The sequence below is a fragment of the Thunnus thynnus genome, chromosome 7, assembly GCF_963924715.1.
Source record: "Thunnus thynnus chromosome 7, fThuThy2.1, whole genome shotgun sequence".
Classification (NCBI taxonomy): Eukaryota; Metazoa; Chordata; class Actinopteri; order Scombriformes; family Scombridae; genus Thunnus; species Thunnus thynnus.
The window spans coordinates 6,475,440-6,494,391 of NC_089523.1; the positions used below are offsets into that span (position 1 = coordinate 6,475,440).

The 18,952-nt window shown below is 39.5% G+C and overlaps 2 protein-coding genes across 6 annotated transcripts in view; both read right to left on the reverse strand.

Moving 5' to 3' along the window:
* Nucleotides 1-593: 593 nt before the first annotated feature.
* kcne4 (potassium voltage-gated channel, Isk-related family, member 4) lies at nt 594-2,908 on the reverse strand. Its single transcript, XM_067594021.1, has 2 exons — nt 2,812-2,908; nt 594-2,140 (listed from the first exon to the last, which is right to left on the reverse strand). The coding sequence occupies exon 2, from the start codon at nt 2,099-2,101 to the stop codon at nt 1,553-1,555; it is 549 nt and encodes a 182-aa protein (XP_067450122.1). The 5' UTR covers nt 2,102-2,140; nt 2,812-2,908; the 3' UTR covers nt 594-1,552.
* Nucleotides 2,909-4,235: 1,327 nt separating this feature from the next.
* Nucleotides 4,236-18,952, reverse strand: part of acsl3a (acyl-CoA synthetase long chain family member 3a) — a 33,542-nt gene continuing 18,825 nt past the window's right edge. For 3 of the 5 annotated variants that reach the window (XM_067594022.1, XM_067594023.1, XM_067594024.1), the window contains 10 exons: nt 18,463-18,613; nt 16,539-16,662; nt 15,752-15,823; nt 10,931-11,070; nt 10,598-10,770; nt 8,590-8,664; nt 7,886-8,077; nt 7,336-7,450; nt 6,036-6,193; nt 4,236-5,939 (listed from right to left, as the gene is read on the reverse strand). In XM_067594022.1, the coding sequence (XP_067450123.1) occupies nt 5,782-5,939; nt 6,036-6,193; nt 7,336-7,450; nt 7,886-8,077; nt 8,590-8,664; nt 10,598-10,770; nt 10,931-11,070; nt 15,752-15,823; nt 16,539-16,662; nt 18,463-18,613 (1,358 nt within the window). In that variant the 3' untranslated portion in view covers nt 4,236-5,781. Of the gene's footprint in view, nt 5,940-6,035; nt 6,194-7,335; nt 7,451-7,824; nt 8,078-8,589; nt 8,665-10,597; nt 10,771-10,930; nt 11,071-15,751; nt 15,824-16,538; nt 16,663-18,462; nt 18,614-18,952 lie in introns of those variants that run through there. The other 2 variants (XM_067594026.1, XM_067594025.1) reach the window with 2 other exon arrangements.

Here is an 18,952-nt window from a genome sequence, read left to right on the forward strand (position 1 = left end):
AAAGAGCGTTTGCCGTAGAGGAATAGAAAACCTGTAGCTGCCTCCTTGTTTTGCTCCCTATATTTATCATAAGGAAGCTGTTCATGCACAGAGGAAAGAAAAGCCTCGGTGACCTTCTATGTCATTCAACATGTGATTATCTAGTCTGATTGGTCTTTAAATGGAGTTCAGGATCCTCCCACACCAATGGAAAATTACCAGCAAATGAAAAAATAAACTGTTTTCTGTTTCAGGCTTCTTAATTTGCCACCAAAAGTTGAAGTGTTGTCAGTTTTAAATGTTGGAAGATAACTGGGATATTTGAGTCATAGTCTGCTGTGTCACTGTGTGACAAATAGAGTTAGAGGCAGATTTAACTGAGGATATGAGCTAAAAAAAAAAAAAAAAAAGTTACGGTGCATTGGTGCTACTGATTCAGTTATTATCTGTCCTATTCTGCATTATTCTAATGATCTACTGTAGGCTATCTAAAAATAACATGATAATAATAGAGTCACTCATTTCCTCACCAACCACTCTGTAACAACTACAAGACTGCCCTCCGCTGGTGAAACATCATATTACAACAAAGAAGGGAGAGAGTAAAGCTTGCATCAACTCTGAGCATTTATTTGTTTTATTCTGAGTCACTACAAAGATTCCATCTTAAATTAAGCCTTACAGAGTGACAAATACAAACAATATGTACAGTGCATCGCTTTCATCAAGTAAACCATCATCGACTATGTGTGGACAGTGTGTCGATCATGAAGCTACAACAAAGACATTTGAGTTGCAGACAAACGAGCCTAACATCTTTCAAGTGGGTTCCAGGTGCATTTCAATTCTCCAGACCGAGAGGCAAGAGAAAAGTCAAGTTCAGTCCAAAAAGCTTCTACTCAGTCCACTGCAGGGTGAGTCATCAGCCCAAACCAGACGGAGGTTCTCAGTGTGGCGTGTGGAGGGGGCTCCAGTGAATATAATAATCTAGTACAACATAGCAAAAAGTCTGTTTTATTTCTATTGAATGTAGCTCAGTGTCATTTTAATATAAGACTGACTACTGATGAGTTATCCCAAATGCTGAATGCATTTAAAAAACAAACACTGTATTCATGTGTCTCACGCTCACTATGATCTTCAGTCTACATTATTCAATATTTTTCCATAAGGCATCCATATCAGCAGCTACAGGGAAAAGTTTGGCACTTGAGTTGAATTTGTTTTCATTTTTATAAAAATATGGAGCAGTGATCACACAAAAGTGTTTGAAACAAAAATGATTTGTGGCAAAAAAATTTCTTCTAAGCAGCTCTTTTTGACCTGAAGGTCTCCATCAGAGTCTCCATCACATGATGATATCTTTTCAGTATGAATTAAATGCTTGACCCTTTTATGGATAAAGTGTGTTGGATATGTAGTTTGGGGGAGTTTTTATGGCAAACATATGATTAGCCATTGCTGATGTTTGGGCCTCTGTGACGTGAAGACGCCTGAGAACCTGCTGGTCTTTTCTCCAAGTGACGTTCCCCCTCTTTTGAACGCTTTGTCACACAGTTTTTCTGGGTGGAGTTCAGCCTGAATCATCTCCGCTGTTCTCGGACCCTCCCTTCAGGTTCTCCTCCGGTCCCTCCGCAGTGCCGCTGTCCGACTCCTCCTCCTCAATGGCGGTGCGCGTGTCCGCGGAGGAGCACAGGGAGCTGATGCTGCTTTGCTCCGTGCACAGCGCGCACGCCAGCGGTGAGTGCAGCGCACCCTCGTAGTGGAGATGTCCAAAGTGGTTGTCTTGGTTACCGCAGAAAGGCAGGGACACCTGCACCGAGCACAGTCCCGACGCAGTGGCGGGAAAGGTGAGGCTGTGCTTCTTGGGAAGCGCGCCCCACTCTCGCTGCTCCTCCTCGTGCACCAGGCGCGTGAAAATGTTGATCCTCCTCTTTTCCCTCCTCTTGGAACGGAAGTAGCCCAGCATTATACCACAGAGGAAGACCCCGTAGAAAGACATGACTATTAATATGTACAGGTACGCGTTCCCGTCGCTCTTGTCCGCCTGGGAGCCAGCGGCGCTCTGTGTGTGCAGGAAGAGGCGTTTGGAGGGTTCTGTGGAGTTTTCCAGGCGCTCCATTTCTTCAGAGCAGCCTACGTAGATGACCTAGATGATGCACTGAAAAAAGATAAAGAAGTATAAACATAAATATGTTTCACGGTTCTCACTCTTTGCGCGCAATTTACGCACAAGGTTCAAATTACTAGTTAGTGGAGTATTGCTATACAAGTTTTTACAGATTACTGAAAAACTTGAAAAATGTGTATAGAGTCATTGTTCATTTACAACTATGTCACTACAGACAAAAATTGTTTGCAGGCTCTTCATGCGTAACTGATGATGAAATGTCATCACGAGCGTCAATTAAGGAGGGCAAAACGTAAAACCTGCAATGGAAAGCAATAAACAAACAAACGAATAAAAAAAGTTACATCTAGACCACTGACAAAGTATTCCTCAGTACCTCACTTTGCTAGAAGGTTTTGCAAATGTGCACACAGTTTAGCATTTATTACCAGTATATTATAGATAAATTTCCATCAGGATACTTGATTTAACAGCCTCTCATTCTCTGACATTTATAAAAATACATTCTTGACTTTTCTTTATAGTTATATCATCTGTCAGTTCCATGTGTATATTTAAGGGCATCTTTGTACTTTTTGTGTTACAGAAAACACTTTCCAGTAGTTTATAAAAAGTTACTTAATATCTGCATAAAGTGATTTAGTTAATATAAAACAGCAATCTATAAACAATAATAACTATGTCAGGAATTATCAACTCACCAAACTGAAGAGCTAAGTCTCTTGTGAAGCTTGTATCTTCTTGCGGCTCTTCTGGAGTTTGGCAGAACTTCTAAATGGCTGAAGATATTTATATAGAGACTCAGGAATGTCATGAGTCACGTGATGGAGCCTGATTGTAAGATGAGTCCTCTGTCTAAGCAAGCCCTGAAGGCAAAGAAACTCTGAGCATCTTTTAACATTTATCATAGCTCTTGGGGATTATTACAAAGTCCTAAAATTCGCATGAGTATATTAGATTCACTAAACTTCTAAAAAATTGTTTTTTTGTGTCATGTTGAACAGAGAGAAATCCTGAGGGGATGTGATGGAAAAACACATTTGAGAAGAAACTACAACTGTTTAAAAAGTGGTTTTAGAAAAACCCCGGCAGTAAATTTCCACCAGCTAATGTTGTCATATTTTTGCGTGAGACTGAGATAAGACAAACCACAATCTAGTATCCGGTTAGCCTGCAAGATCCAGATTACAAGTTGTCATTTGAACTTTTCCAGAATATCAGTTTTTTTCAGCCCTCCATGCAGAACACACCAAACAAACAAAATCTAATTATTCATTTCAGTAAATTGATCAATGCCACTATTGTATGATTATATGCAATCAGTGTACAAATGATGCACAGAGAGATGGGCGCACATACACAATGATTCCATGAAGGAAAATGCATCCTTCTGGCAGATATTGTGCTCATTTTGTTTAGTCTGAGGGGATTTTTTTTTTTTTTTAAAAAAACACTCCAGCAAAATTCTGTATTAAATCTAGGGGGTTTAGAAACATCCAAAAAGAGATAAAATCCTCCAGCTGCGTCATACATGGAACACTAACTTTGTGATGGATGCCTTTTTCCCTGGGATTACAGAAAACAAAGCTAATTTAGATGTAAAAGCTCAAACAGAGCCAAAAGCTCATTAGCTTAAATAAGCATCTGATTCACATGCATGCTCTTTAATTTACATTTACATTAGCATTTGATTTAACTTCTCACACAATTTTTGTCACTCTAATAGGGTGGCTGTTTTTCTTTTAAAAATGTGATCTGCAAACGCCTGATCTAATAAGATGATAGTCTAACTGAACTCCTCCCTTTTCACCAGCTGAGTAACAATCGGTCAGCACTGGGAATTCACACCTCAAATCTGTAATAAATGGTGAGCACTGACGATTGAATTGGATTAAATTGCAGTAAGTCATGATTATTATTGAATCAGTGAGGGATGATTTCACTCATTTCCTCTGCTTCAGCTGGGAAGTTCAGACATAAATAAACATCATCATCTTTCTGTCTTTTGGTCACGTCAGTTTCACACCCGATGAGGCACTGATATCCTGACTACAAAACAATTATTAATAACAAATTGATTAGAGGTGAGTGCGGCAGAAATAACAAATATGTTTTTCCAATAAAATACTTAGACCAAACACAATCTTTATTTACTTCATTCGAGTATTTTCCAAAAGCAAATTACAAATAAATAGTTGGATGTACTTATGTTACAAGGCAGGGTCTCCATTTAGAGAGATAGTTGAGCTCCAAAACTGGTCTATGATAATAGATATAATTAAATATCATTAAAATAAAGGATTTACATTTGCTTCATGAACTGATCACAGCTCCACATACATGTATGTACAAGTCAAGATCAAATCAGCCAGGAATTAGAAAGGCGTGACACAGAATCACAAGAAAAGGCAACAAGTGTCACATTATGAGGGATGCTGGGACCATGTTTGTGCTGTGTATGGACATGATGAGTCACACACTCAGTCATACTCATACAGATGACAAAAAATATGTAACAAAGCATTAAACTGGTGATGACAGTCCTGCAAAATGAATTTTAACCATACACACACACAGAAGTCGCATGTGCAAAAGTCTGCCAATTCTTCAACCAGTGCACCCACGCACATTGAAAAAGCTTTATTTGAATCCTATCTGTAATCGACTGCCTTATTCGGACAGCAATGATACATTTTCATATTGCACTATGATTTATCAAATATGACAATGACGACACAGTAATTTCATCTGTAATACAAGCAAGTAAATGTGCATTTTTGTGCACACTGTGGTCTGTACAGCACATAGAAGAGTATATTCTATCACTGTATGAAAATTGAATAAACTAAACAACAATGCATCTTTGTTTTTTATCTTTTAAATAAGTCTGTTAGGTGCATTTTCCTGAAAAAAAAGGAGCAACAGTCTCACTGTTGACAATGAAAAGATAAAAATTGTTAGACCAGATATGACCTCAGCAGTCTTACCAACCTGCTTGCATTTGCCCTCAAATGACTTTGTGCTTTTTGGAATCAAGATGTGCTGGTGTGAGAGACGTCCCACGAGCCTGGGAGTCAGAGTCTGACCGCGGGTGGGAAATAAAATAAACCATTCACAGAACTCAAAACATGTGAGGAAAAAGCTAAACCATCTCCTGACCTGCAGGAAAGACAACTTAAGAAAAGATTTAGGGATGTACATAATCAATCTGGAGTTTTGTGGATGAGCACAAAGCAACAAGGCAACAACCCTGTCTAGCTGACCTGAGCTTCTGCTGTGGCACTCAGACAAGAGTTCAACAGACATCAGCTAAAACACGATCTGTTTCATAACTCACATCTGGAACAATAAAGATCTCCACAAAGAGGTCACACACCTAGACGAAAAAAAGGGAAAAGGCAGCAATAAAAAGGGATCTTCTTGTTCTCCTTAATATTTCTCCATTTAAGCACTTTTTATGTCTGTTTATGGTTACAAATTCAAGTAAAAGCCGTTTCCATTGTGGAATTGTTTAATATGTGCACAGTAAAGGGAGAAATTGCAACCCAGCTTTTCTGTTGATGGGGCAGAAGAAAGGGGGGAGGAGTGAGAGAGTATTGGGAGTGTTTCAGAGTCAAGTGTTGGTCTGGTCTGTGCTTTGACAATGAACAATGCTGTGCTGGTCTTTGTCATTATTTCCCACCGTACATTCTCTCTATGTCGTTCTGGTAATGTGTTTTCAGCTCTTTGCGTTTGAGCTTGAATGCGTCAGTCACTAATCCTGTCTCGGGAGTCCATGGGTCTGGACTCAGACGGATCTTGCGAGGGATCTCAAAGCGCTCTAGCTGGGCTGCAACAGAAGATGAAACATGAACGTTTAAGTCAACCCTAAAAAGTTCCAACAGTGTAAAACCTGAACCCTCCCCATGTCTGGAGCTCTTCCTACCTGCTAGAGCAGCCTCAGTGATGACCTTGAGGACCAGCTCCTCCATGGCCTTGCTGTTGCACAGCTCCTCCCATGAGCCTTGGATACCATACTGGTTAGCCAGGGTCATGAAATGCTTCTGATTGGGCACCACAAAGCCAATCACGTATGTCTCATCACTGCAGAGTGACAGGAGATGACGAGAGGGGTGTCAAAGGGAAAGACAAAGACAGTGTAGTCTCGTGTGTGTTCATTCTAGCAGGCGGAATGTTGGGCCAAATAAGGTAATCGAGCACAAACATGCAGTAAATTTAAGCAACCATTTATCAGTTCTTCACCATCTGACACAATTTCCCTTATAAGGACACTGAAACAATACTGGAACTGAATGGAGCATGGAAAGATTGCAACCTCCAATATCACATTGAATATGAATACACATTTCAGGCTGCAGCGAGATGTTCAGATTCTGTGTCACAAAGGTCAGACGTGTAAGAAATTCATTCCACAACTTTCAAAATTAGTCATGATGTCATGTATGCACATTTAAGCTATTATCTCTCAAAAAGTTCTTTCTTGTGCTGCCAGCAAAAGCATTAAAGGTATTGTCAAGGTTGTCAAAGTGTGACACAATTTGGATTTATAAGGCAACTGTTCAATATTAAATTAGAAGTTGATAAGATAAAGTTGCATTAATTGATTGTTAAAGCCACTAGGGGGCAGAGGAATTACACAAGTTGACTGACATTGTATTATCACCTTATAAAGTTGATATAGTGAACATTAGCAAACAGTAGCCTTTTTACACATCCAGCAGACACGGAACAACGTTAGCATTCATTTGGAGATGCGTTTCTGATGATCTGCTGAATGTAAGTCCAATATTTACTTTCCTTTTAGCTCTGGTTTGGTCTCCACCAGCTCCTGAGAAAACATGTCAGGGTCTTTATGTTCACAGTTGATGAAATAAATAAAACCATCACGTGACAAGTGCAGATTATGGAGGCAAAAGCGTGAGAGGATAAAAAGCTTTGCAGAGCTGCAGAGTTGGATGATAAGTCCATTCAGATTATATGTATTAATTTGGTTTATTGTTAATATGATAAATATTGATTAGAGCTTTAACATTTATTAAGTGGCAGAGGAAGAAAACAATATTTTGGGGATTTTCTACCTTTTTACACCCATCTAAACTGAAAACAGGTGTTAGCAACACCAATACAAATGTAAAACAGATAATTCCAGCTGTATTTTATGACACAAATGTAATATATACAATGTAATCATATATAGTGTTTGCACTTGATGCACTGAAACAGACCTGCTGGCATAGGCACAAATGTTGTCGACCAGCGGGCAATTCTTCAGCATGGCCTCCACCTTTCCCAGGGAGACGTACTCTCCTGCCTGGAGCTTCACCAAGTCTTTCTTACGATCTGGAACCACAGGGGAGACAGCTGTTGTAACAACATGTGGGTGTCCATGTGCACTTCTATAAGTGTAGATAGTGTGTGTACAGTATATCTTCAAAAGAAGGGAGGATGCTGGGGGAAAGACTGAACTGTGTATATCTGACCAGTGTACACAAAAAGGCAAAAGTTGGGTTGTTCTGGCTGACTAAAGTAAACAAGACATTGTAGTAATTCTGGGAAGTGAAGTAAAATCTGATTTGTTAAAAGGCTCCTGCCAGACTGATGGATGGTAGTGGAGCAGAGGGATTGTGGGTTGTCTGGGAGAAATCCAAGAATGTGGGGCAAAATGTTGATATTTGAGCTTTTGATGCAGTAGTATCCAAACCAGGATAGATTACCCAAAGTGGAAATCTGCGTCTCACCCACTTCTCCTTCATCCCTCCATCCACGTCTCCTCACCAATTATCTTGAGGCACCCGTCCTCGTGAAACTCCCCGATGTCCCCTGTACAGAACCATCGCTGGCCGTTCTCATCGACAAAGAAATCTTCTTGGTTTTTAGCCTCGTTCTTGTAGTATCCCATGGTTACGTTGGGTCCACCAATCAGAATCTCTCCTCGAGGATGCGGCTTGTCTGTGCTACGATAACCACCTGAAAGCAGAGTTTTAACATCAGTCCATTGCAAGTAAAAAACTGCAATAAAAAAACCTTTCCTTCTCCTTCCACATCATTTTGCGGCGATAAAAACTTGACAGCATGTTTACTTTAAATTCTATTTCTGCTCTGGAAGCCAAGCAAGCAATAAACTCAACTTGATAAGTATCAAGATTTAACAGAGTGTAATGAAAATGAATCATGGTCCCTTACGTAAAAAGATGGAGTACAGGAATGGAGAGAAAAGTGGTTTGCTTTCCTTAAAAGGTTACGGACCGGCTACAGATATCACTCCTTTAATGACGACATTCTCACTAGCCTGGAAAATGTTGAAAATATTGGCGGATGGACTGGTAAACTCAAAAAAGTGTTTATGTGTGTGTGTGCTCTGTGCATGAGATGTAAGAAAGAAAGAAGAGCAACAAGAACTGATGTATGTCCACGTGACTCTGTGTATCATTTTATCATGCAGTCTATGTGTGTATGGCTCCTCTCCCAGTCTCACTCACCCTCCACCCAGTCTTTGAGCTTGATCTCACAGCAAACCAGCGGCCCTCCCACTCTCCCAGTGCTGTAATCCCACACTGGAACAGACAACACACACACATACACGATCAGAAAGCACACTAGCATCAAGGCATGAAATTTATTACCATAGCAACACGACCCCACTTGCTCCCTCGCCATGGAAACCCCATCCCAAAGGAATGTCCACAAACCAGTGTTTTCCTGGCTCGGATGACCGCAGTGCAGAGTGATGGACAGCGAGCCACTCTGTTGGTTTAGTCTGCTTGGGAAAGGCTGGGAACATTTCCATTTTCTAACAAATGTGTTGGCAATGAAAGCCAAAAGATAAGCTGCAAAGTTCAAAACCGATTATTGGGACAACCAATACCACAGTACCACCGCACCACCGCAGATATGAGTGGTATTCTTTTACGCACATTATGTAGAAATTTTAAAAAAAAAAGATTTCCCTTCTTACCAGAAATTGTGTCTGTGAGTGTCTGCAGTTTTTTGGGAGACATTCATTTGTATTTATTTGGTTTAAAAAAAACGTGCATAAATGTTCACATCCCCTTGTTTAAGAGTTGAATAACAGGCCAATGCCTTGCAGCTAGCTGGGGTCCTCACTGTGCCAGGACTTGTGGCTCCTGTTGATTTTTCCACACTATATCTTTCTTTTCAAAACAAAAACCTACTCCCTTCTCTGTTTACTACAACCCACTCACAATATATCTACTAATCATTCTCCTCTCATCCATTTTCCCATCCCTGCTGTAAAATACTCGTTCCCTCATGTCCTCCCACTGCTTTTATCTCAGCCTGCAGGTTGTGGAAACTCCATCTTTTTCTCTGAACTTCCCACAGTTTTTTAATAATGTGCTACGTCTCCAAAAAATGGCTCAATAGATGAAACCAGCTACTAATTTAATTTTGATTAAATGACTGAGGCTGAATAATTCAAAACAAATCAACAAGCAAAAACAAGAGATTTTTCCTCATAATGGCTGTCTTGTCACATAGAGCTGCAGAAAAACAAGACATTAAATAAGAGTCTACAGTCATGCTAGCAGGTCTGGAGTTCGGCATGCTAACATGCTCACAATGACAATGCTGACATGCTGATGTTTAGCAGGTATATAATGTTAATCATGGTCATCTTAGTTTAGCATGTTAGCATACTGATATTTCCTAATTAGCACCAAACACAAAGTACAGGTCAGACTGTACTATACTTTGTATCAAAATTTCATGATAGTCCATTCAGCGATTGCTTAGATATTTCAGTCTGGGCCAAAGCTGTGGCCCGGCCGACGTTGCCATCCCTAGAGCCACACCACTAGCATGGCTAAAAAGTCTAACCCTTTGATTTTATCCAGCAAAAAGATGACATGAACATTGGACATCAAGACTATTTGGTTTCCATGATGTTTTGTACTGATATCAAGTTGAGCTGACTCAGATATCTTGATTTTTCAATTTACACTTCTGGTCCAAGTTTCTAATGTTGTTTGCAACTGTAATTTTTTGTCTTTTTTCCAGAGAAAGTCAAGTAATTCTGTCATCTAAAAAACATCTGTTAAGTGGTATTGCCTTGTAGTCCAGTGAGCTACAATGCAACATCACATTCACTTGCTATTGAGACATATCAAAACAGAAATCCACTCTCAGTGGTTTGGAGAGTTCTGTCTTTATGACCACCAGATATGGTGGAAATATGCCAAAATGGTGGAAATTTCATACCATTTCTAGCAGTCATCCAGGTTTCATAGAACTGTAGTGACATAAGTAAGAGCAGTTTAAAGTTGTAATTTGAAAAGAAATCAAGAGTATGTAACTGACAGTAGTTGGATCACAGTTATGTGTGAGTGAAATGCATGATACAGTCTGATGTTAATGTGCCCATGTGGTCTATTTTTTCACCTTTTCTCTATTTGTGATTTATTGTATATTTCTAAATATCCTTTTTGTATGTTAATTGTATGCTAATGTATGACTCTCACTGTTGCTTACGCTCGCTAATGGTTCCAGCGCCGCAAGTCTCCGTCAGGCCGTATCCCTGACCCACTGGGCAGCAGAAACACACGTTCATGAAGCGTTGCGTGGCAGCAGAGAGCGGTGCTCCACCTGATAACAAGACCCGCGTCTGACCACCGAGGAGAGAGCGAATTTTCCTGAAGACCAACCTAAATGGATAATTTGAGGTAGATTATCAGGGGAGTGGACAATGAGCATTTACAAACATTTTAGAATTACAAGCTCTACTGGTTGAAGAACTTCTAAAATGAATCATTCATATATTATAATCTCTCATGAAAATGACACTGGAGTAACTCATGTACATACTTGTCACATAGAGGTGTGCTATAACCTTTGGCGAGCTGATCCAGTTTGTAGTTGTATGCCAGAATGAAGAGTGTTCGTTGGACACAGTTCATCTCCTCGACCTTTGTCATCACGTTCTTATAGATACGATCCATGATCTCCTGCGGGAAGGGGGACAGGGACAGAGGTGAGATAGAAGATATGTGATGAGATATATAGACTGACACATAAAAAATTAATGACAGAAAGCAGTCAAAACAGTAGAGACAATAAGACTGATGCAGAGGAAGCAAAATGTTGTAGATAAGATAAAATGGAAATACAGAGAAAGAGACAGCCAGACAGTATGGGAAGATAAGATGACTTACTGACCAACATTTATCATGTTTTTGTACTTATCCACCCAGTGAAAAGATATATGTTGGAGCAATAAGAAGTACAGCACAGCTGCTTTGCCATAACAGCTCCTAATATGGCACCCAGCCAGAGCTGTGACACCCTCAAGTGGAGAGTCTATTATGGACTCTAAAGCAAAGATACACTAGAGACCTCCACCACAGCCAGAGTGATCTGAAGTAAGCACACATACTTGATAAGGTCAGAACCAACATAATATATTTGATATTTAGGGCTTCTTTGTCGTTAGCATAGTTTTGTTTAATGGGGATAGTAAAATTTGAGAGGGAAATGACAGGAACCTGAAATTAGGCCTCGGCTCTGGAGCTATTTAATATGACCCCATCTCAATGCACTAATAAAGTTGTTTTAAACACCATATATGCCTATTATTTTGTGTTTATGTTTAAGTGGCCCAGAGGTTGTAAAAACATGTAAATAACCAAACAACTTTCTCTAGTCCAGAGGAACAAATTAGAACAACATGGAACATGTGTGTCTTTGTACAGTTTGGTTGCATAACAGCAAATACTGCCCAATGGACAACACAACAAATGACCTACAAAACCAGGGGAAATCCAAAGCAATCCACAAGGATGGATCTCTGGCTGGGTTAAATGAGGACTGCAGTTAAATTCTTCCACCTGTTACAGTGAGTGAAGTCTGTGCATGAAACTTCAGATAATTGATCTGAAATCTTTACTCTGAAAGGTTAAGGTGGATATGATTTGTGAATGTAAAAATTAGTTTTACAATTGTAAAATTCTAGAACAAAATGCAAAATTTAGCAAAATGGGAAAGAGATGAAATTGCATTTAGTAATGCAGAAAAACTTAAAGTGGCAATCATCAACTTTTGGCCACTAGGGGGCAGAAAAAAGCTGAAAGACACACAACTACCACATATCCCTAGCTTATGGCTGTTAGCAAACTATTGCCTACTTTAACAACAAGCAGACACAAAACAACATTTGCATTCATCTGAGCTAATATTCACTTTTCTTTTAGATCTGTTTTAGTTTCTATCAAATTCCAAGAAAATATATATCTCTTTTGTAGCTAGATGCTTGGAAATTTTCATCAGCCATTCTGTGGTTGTAGTCACTGCTGGGCATAGAATAATTGGTTTATTTGAGCTTTTCTGTTTGAAATTGCACACTGCAGGTTGATGACTGTGGCTCAATCATACCTGAAATACAAAATGATTAGAAAGCTGCAGAGTTGGCTGACAATTCTATGTGATTTCAGCACTATGAGGGAACTTTTCACCTTACATGCATTAATGCAATGAATTTGACTATTTAGCTCAGATGATAAAGTGGATAAAACTGGTGATAGGAACAGAATGGGACTGGGAACAGGAATGTCAATTAAATTAATTGATGTTATTTTATACCCTGATTATAACCCAGTCAAGGGGACAGCAGTGGTTGGGGAAACCCATTGACCAAGAATACTTCATCATCCAATTCATCAGATTGTCTTCAAAAGCTGGACTCACAGTGAAATGGGGGAAAGGGCACAAACAAAAAACAATAAAAACCAGCTGGTCCCTGTGGGTGTGTTCGCTGTGTGTTTGTGTGCGTGAAGCTAAGGCAGTGAGAGAGGAAGTCGATACAGGATTCATGCAGCAGCCTGTTGTCATATCACAGCAAACAATTTGTATGTGTGTGTATGTGTGTGTGCATCAGTGTGTTTCGTGGGGATAACCACATGGGGCTTTCTCACGTTCCGTTTACAGCTGTGAATGGTTCCAGACACTGGGGCCCTCTGCCCTTTACGCTACGACCACTGGGAGATGGGGGTGGGGGTGTAATGGGGCTGTGCTCATGGTGAGAGAGAGAGAGAATACAGCGAGAGGGGCGTATTGTCTCAAACTAGTTGGTGTACAGCAATGGAATTGTAATTTGTTGAATTACAATTTGTCAATGTCAAATTTCTCCATGTCAGTGCTTAAAGTTTCATATCTATGTATAATTAATTAAAGACATCACATTACACATCTTTGGGGTTTTGAAATTTTCATGGGTTTGGACAGTAGTCATACACCATAAGTACATGCTTTCATTGGACAAAAGGTTTTGTTTCCATTACTTTTTGTTTTTAAAAAAGGTAGCCTTAGCATTAATGGATGGGTGGTAATGAAAGCCACTCATGTGATGGAAAAAAACAAAACAGAAAACAAAAACATATTTTAATAAAGATAGCTCCACTTTGAATCAAAGGTAGGAGCAGCGTCATCAAAGCTGAGTCAGGACTTCACAATTTATGAGCCCTGACTTTGAGTTAATGCAGCTTGAAAATATTGGTAAACAAGATAATGCATGGAGGAAAGCACTGGCAGACTTGGGGGTGCCCTGGTCCCCCTGAGGTTAAAAAAAATACAACGAAAGTGCCCTCTAGGGTGCCCCCACAGTATGATAAAATGTGATTGTTCCCCTGGAAGTGAGAAAATATGATGTGCCCCTTAAATGAAGAGGATGTAATGCAGTGTCCCTATGGGGTAAGTTGGAGGTTCTGTATGGGTGCCCTTCTAGTGAGCAAAAAAACTAAAAACAAAAAAACCCCAACAGCACTACTCAGTAGTTTGTGCAGTCAAACCCTGTTTAGATTGTTTGGGTCAGAGCAGTCTATGCTGTAACCTTGATCCTTGATCCCATGACAATTTGTGAGGTAGGTAACATAGCAAAGTTTTTTGCAATTAAAACAAGTGTATGGATTAAATAAGGGTAAGGATGCATTACTAATGCAAGTAGACTGTATTTTCAAGTTGGCTTTATGTTTAGGCCTGTCCAAAGCTGTATAACATGCTAAACAATATGCTAGATGGATAGTAGCTAGCTAGCTAGTTATGTACGTAGCCATCTCTAAACTAAATATTTGGTACAAAGTGGAAATCAACTTTGTGGTGTTGTAAAATCTTTAAGGAAATCATTAGAGTATTATTCATTCAAAATGCATTTACAGCCCTTAAACTTGGATTAACTTGAACTTGTAGAGAGGGGGATTAGCACTAAATTATCCTACAGAATGCCAAGAAGAGACAGAGAATTGAAGACAATACAATGGGATCTGCAAAATGCAGCAAGGGAGGAGATGAGAGAGACAAAGGTACGTTTGCATTAGCCATTAGCAATTAGAGGGATGCTCAGTAGAACTTAAACCTTTGCCTAGGCATGTTAAAAAGATTTCAAAAATGTATCCTGTCATGAAACTGTAATGAAATGTTCATCTTAATTGGGGATGGTCCAAAATGCATTGTTGCTCTCTGCTGATGGGGCCTATTGAATATATCGAGATCTCTTTATATTTTTTGCCCCTGCCCCTCTGATAGCCTGACTCTGCCACTGGAGGAAAGTAATAATTCTTCACTCAAAAAGTTTAATCGACAAGTCACTGGAAATTACAAACACAAAAAGTGGGCCACTTCTCAAATGTTGTCATCAGTAATTGACAGACTGTTGATGTGATCCGCTCTACAACGGTTATAAAGATGACCATTGCAAAAGTATGATGTATGGTAACTGCTGTGATAGTAAGTGTAGGAAATATTTGAATAATTGTAGCTAGCTAGATAACTAGTGCTAGCTGAGTAGCTACAGTAGAACTTACACATTTAACCTGCACTGATAGGTTTTTTGGTCATTTAGGGGCAGCAATGAGCTGAACTCCATAGAGCATCAGAGTGGGGTGATAATTTTCTGCAGGTTTGTCACTATGAGTGACCCTTTTCCCATACACATTGTCATTTGATCAATTGTTTATATAAATATATTAACTATAGCAGCTTTAATCCTTGAATATTTGAGTGCAATAATCTATCAACCACACTGATGTCTGTGTGAACACTGTATCAGAGCACATTATTGGTTACACCCCGATTGCAAACTTCTACTTATCAGTTCACACTGTGTGTCCTACTTTTTTCCCTAAACTGGAAACTCCTTGTAAAACAAATAAAGGCATTTATTAAGGGTGGAACACCCGCTTTTGCTCAATTGTTGGAATGTTGCCAGAGATAAAATAAATACAGCCAGTAGGATTTGAGTAAAGCCCATCCTGGCGTCATTGCTGCTGAACTGGATTAATCACTTCAAAGATGAGCAGAACTTGCCAACCTTATAATATACCTTTTTAGCCCCTGGGTGTCTAACCTTCCACTTTTTAATTCTTAAGTGACAGAGCAGCAGCATCCAGTGATGCTAGGCAGAGAGTATTTACGTCACAGTCTGCCTGCTGGACTCTGTCAACGCTCCTCCACAGCTGGAGAACGAACAAAGACAGATTTCAATCTGATATACTGCCGGATGAGCCCAAAGTCAAGCCAAGAGCATTTCTTGAAACATAGATTTAAGGAAAGGTGACTCAGTAAAAGACATGTTCAGGCTTCACAAACATTATATACAATATAATGCAGTATAGTGTTGTGCTGAGTGTACTGTCATACTGGCACAGCTGCCATCAGAGTGGGCTGCAGGAGGCTGGTGTCTCCCTTGCTTCCTTTCTTGATCTTGGTTGACTATGGATGGGAAAAAAAGAGGCAACATCACAATAATTATTAGACACTTCAGGTTTCCAGCATTTAATTTGCATTTACAGTAGATTAAAAATATTATTTCCGACTGATTTTTTGTTCATCGTTGCATTATGTGTAATCAAAGAAATGCATTAATTTGATTTTACAGATACAATGATACATTTACTGCTGTTCAGTCTGATAATCTTAGCAAATAATGCTAAGATTATTTGTACCTGCAAATAGAATGCAAAAAACCTGTGATGGCCAGTGCATGCTAAATGTCAGCAATGCACACATTTTTATAACGAGCGACTTCAGTTGGAATCAAACCCCTGATGCTGACATTAGTGTCACATTCCCTTTGAGCTAAACATACAGGACTGGGCATTGATATTCTTTTGTTTTACCAACAGCCACAAGAAGTTTACCTAAAAATAGTATAAAAGCCTACAAGTTATGGTTTGATGCAAAGTTATGATTTGTTGCAGCTTTCGATATTTCACAGTTTTCCATAATCAGATCTATGGACGCATTGTGGTTGCTACTTAAAGTATTGAGGTTCGATAACCAGCCTTAACTATACAATATAAACATACTGTATGTCAAGGGCAATGTAATTTGTGAAAAGAGCTCATCTGACAAAAAAATTGATTGCATATGGTAGATTAAGTTTATTATGAAACACATAAAGACTCCTGTTTGAGTCTTACTGTACCTGGTCAGCAAGAGTCTGAGGTGAAGAATATCCGATTCTGCAGCCATGAGAAACACATACAAGCTCTGCGCTCAGCTCCAGTACATGGGCCAGAGGCAGGTAGCCAATGTAGGTGTCCTCCTCACTGTAAACACAAAGACACTCTTATATACAGCTCTCAAAGTAATCAGTGCCTACTCAGTCAAGCGTCAGGTCTGATTAATTTCTTCAGGCTAAAGTAATGAATTGATCTACTGAATAATTAGCTTTAGTACAAACTATCATGATCACAAGGATCATGAGTCATGTGATGGTAATGAATGTTTATGATTGTTGAATCACGTGCAATGTATGCAACTGACTTAAATATGATTTACTGGCTACATATTTATCTGAATACAAACACCTCTGGATCATCCAAATTGTGGGAAATCACATTTTAATGAAATTCTGGGCACACATACAGTAGGGAGGAGGTTTACACAAAGGAAAGCCAACAGCCGTATCAAACCTCTAACCTCCATCCTTCTCACCCTGACTCCCATCCTCCCTGTTTTTTCCCTCCATCCGCCGCTCCCTCCCTCCTGCATTTCCTCTCATCCCCGTCTCATTCCCTAGAGAGAGGGGGTTGATTTTTATTTTAATGTAAACACTTCTGTTGTACGATGGTACTAGCTGGCTGACTCATACCTCTGCACGTGCTCAGTTGACACTGAGGCCCCGACCAGGAAGTTAGCCCAATAGATCTTTTGGCATTTGTCCTTAAACACAGTGTTATCAGACAACCTTACAGCCTACAGCATATAGCCCCTGACAGCAGAGATTAGTCGAAGAGGAGAGTTGGAAACAGCTGATAAGAAGAAGTTAATGTCCTCAGTGTGCTGATATCAGAAGCACTATGGAGACTTTCTCATGCATAAATGTATTTAGGCACATGCAGCACCCTGCTCACTGTGGGCAAACAGTAATAGTAATAGAAATGAAAAGGAAATTATGTATAATTCAGCTCACAACACTAGTAATGTAAAAAGCATAAAAATACGACTTTCTTGCCCTGAACTGAGTCATGGAAACAGGCAGCACATTTCCCACAAAGAGTTCCACCAATCAAATGGCTTGAATTGGTAAAGGATTAGTTTAAAATCTTGGAAAACACACTTATTAGCTTTCTTCCCGGAACTTAGATGAGGAGAGATACCACTCTGGCATTAGCTTAGCTTAGCAAAAGACTGGAAATGGGGTCAAACAGCTAGCCTTGCTTTGTCCATAGGTAAGAAAATCTGCCTATGCAGGTCACTAATTAACACATTATATCTCATTTGTTTAATCCGTACAAACACAGAAGTATAGAAATGACAAGTTGTGATTGTGCAGGGGTGTATGTACTGGACTATTTCTTGGCCGGAGGCAGTGACTTTTCTCCATTGGTTGCCTGGCAACCTCAGTGAAAGAAAGACTCAAGGAACTTTAAATGGTAAAAAAAATGGCTGCATTTATATATTGCTTTTATCCAAAGCACTTTGCAATGTTTTTTCTGCTGCTCATTCACGCGCCAATGGCAGCAAGCTTCCACACAAGGCGCTGGTGCAACCATCGGGAGCAATTTGGAGTTCAGTATCTTGATGTTTGAACCAGTGCCAATACCTTATCTGTTTTGGTACTGATATGAAAATAATACTTTTTTTGATGCCTTGCCTTGAGGAATATAAAATGTTCTGAAAAACATTGTTTTCTATTTACCAATAAAAAAGTTCTGACTACTCAAACATTAATTGTTGAATAAGACAATCAGCCATACAGAAACATTGCCTAAAAACATACAATCTAAAATTTACAAAATTATGATTTAAATCAGGAACTATCCAATCAAAGAATAATTAAACTAAATTACAAATCTGACCAGACATTGATGGAAATGTGCTGCATGTATTTATGTGGTGCCTACCACAGGTTGGGTATCCGCTCGGCCATTCCAGTGATGCCAGCAATAATGTTGCTATGGGAGATCATGACGCCTTTTGGGACACCTGTTGATCCGCTGGTGTACATGATGACTGCAATGTCTGAAGGCAGTGGCTGCTTACGCTCACGTGCTGCTGTATTATGAACAGAAACACACACATAATGAATACTACAGAACCACATTATTGTAACAACATGGTGCTGTGATTTGTGTATATCGTCTTTATACATAAAGTGACCACACACGTGACACACACAGACTAAATTTTAATAGTCATGTACAAAAATGCATCCATGTTAAACACAGACACATTCATTGAATAAAAGTAATTGCTTCTGTCAAACTAATAATTATTGGTGTATGTGATGCATGTGCACAGGATAAAGAGAGACAAAAGAAGATGCCTTGGATGTCAAAGGCCAAACAAATATTTAACAGAGTCTGTAACTCAATGGAGACTGTGAAAAAGTTT

What these genes read in the sequence shown, in the direction of transcription:
- kcne4 (XM_067594021.1), bottom strand. Translation starts at nt 2,101, where the DNA reads ATGGAGCGCCTGGAAAACTCCACAGAACCCTCCAAACGCCTCTTCCTG.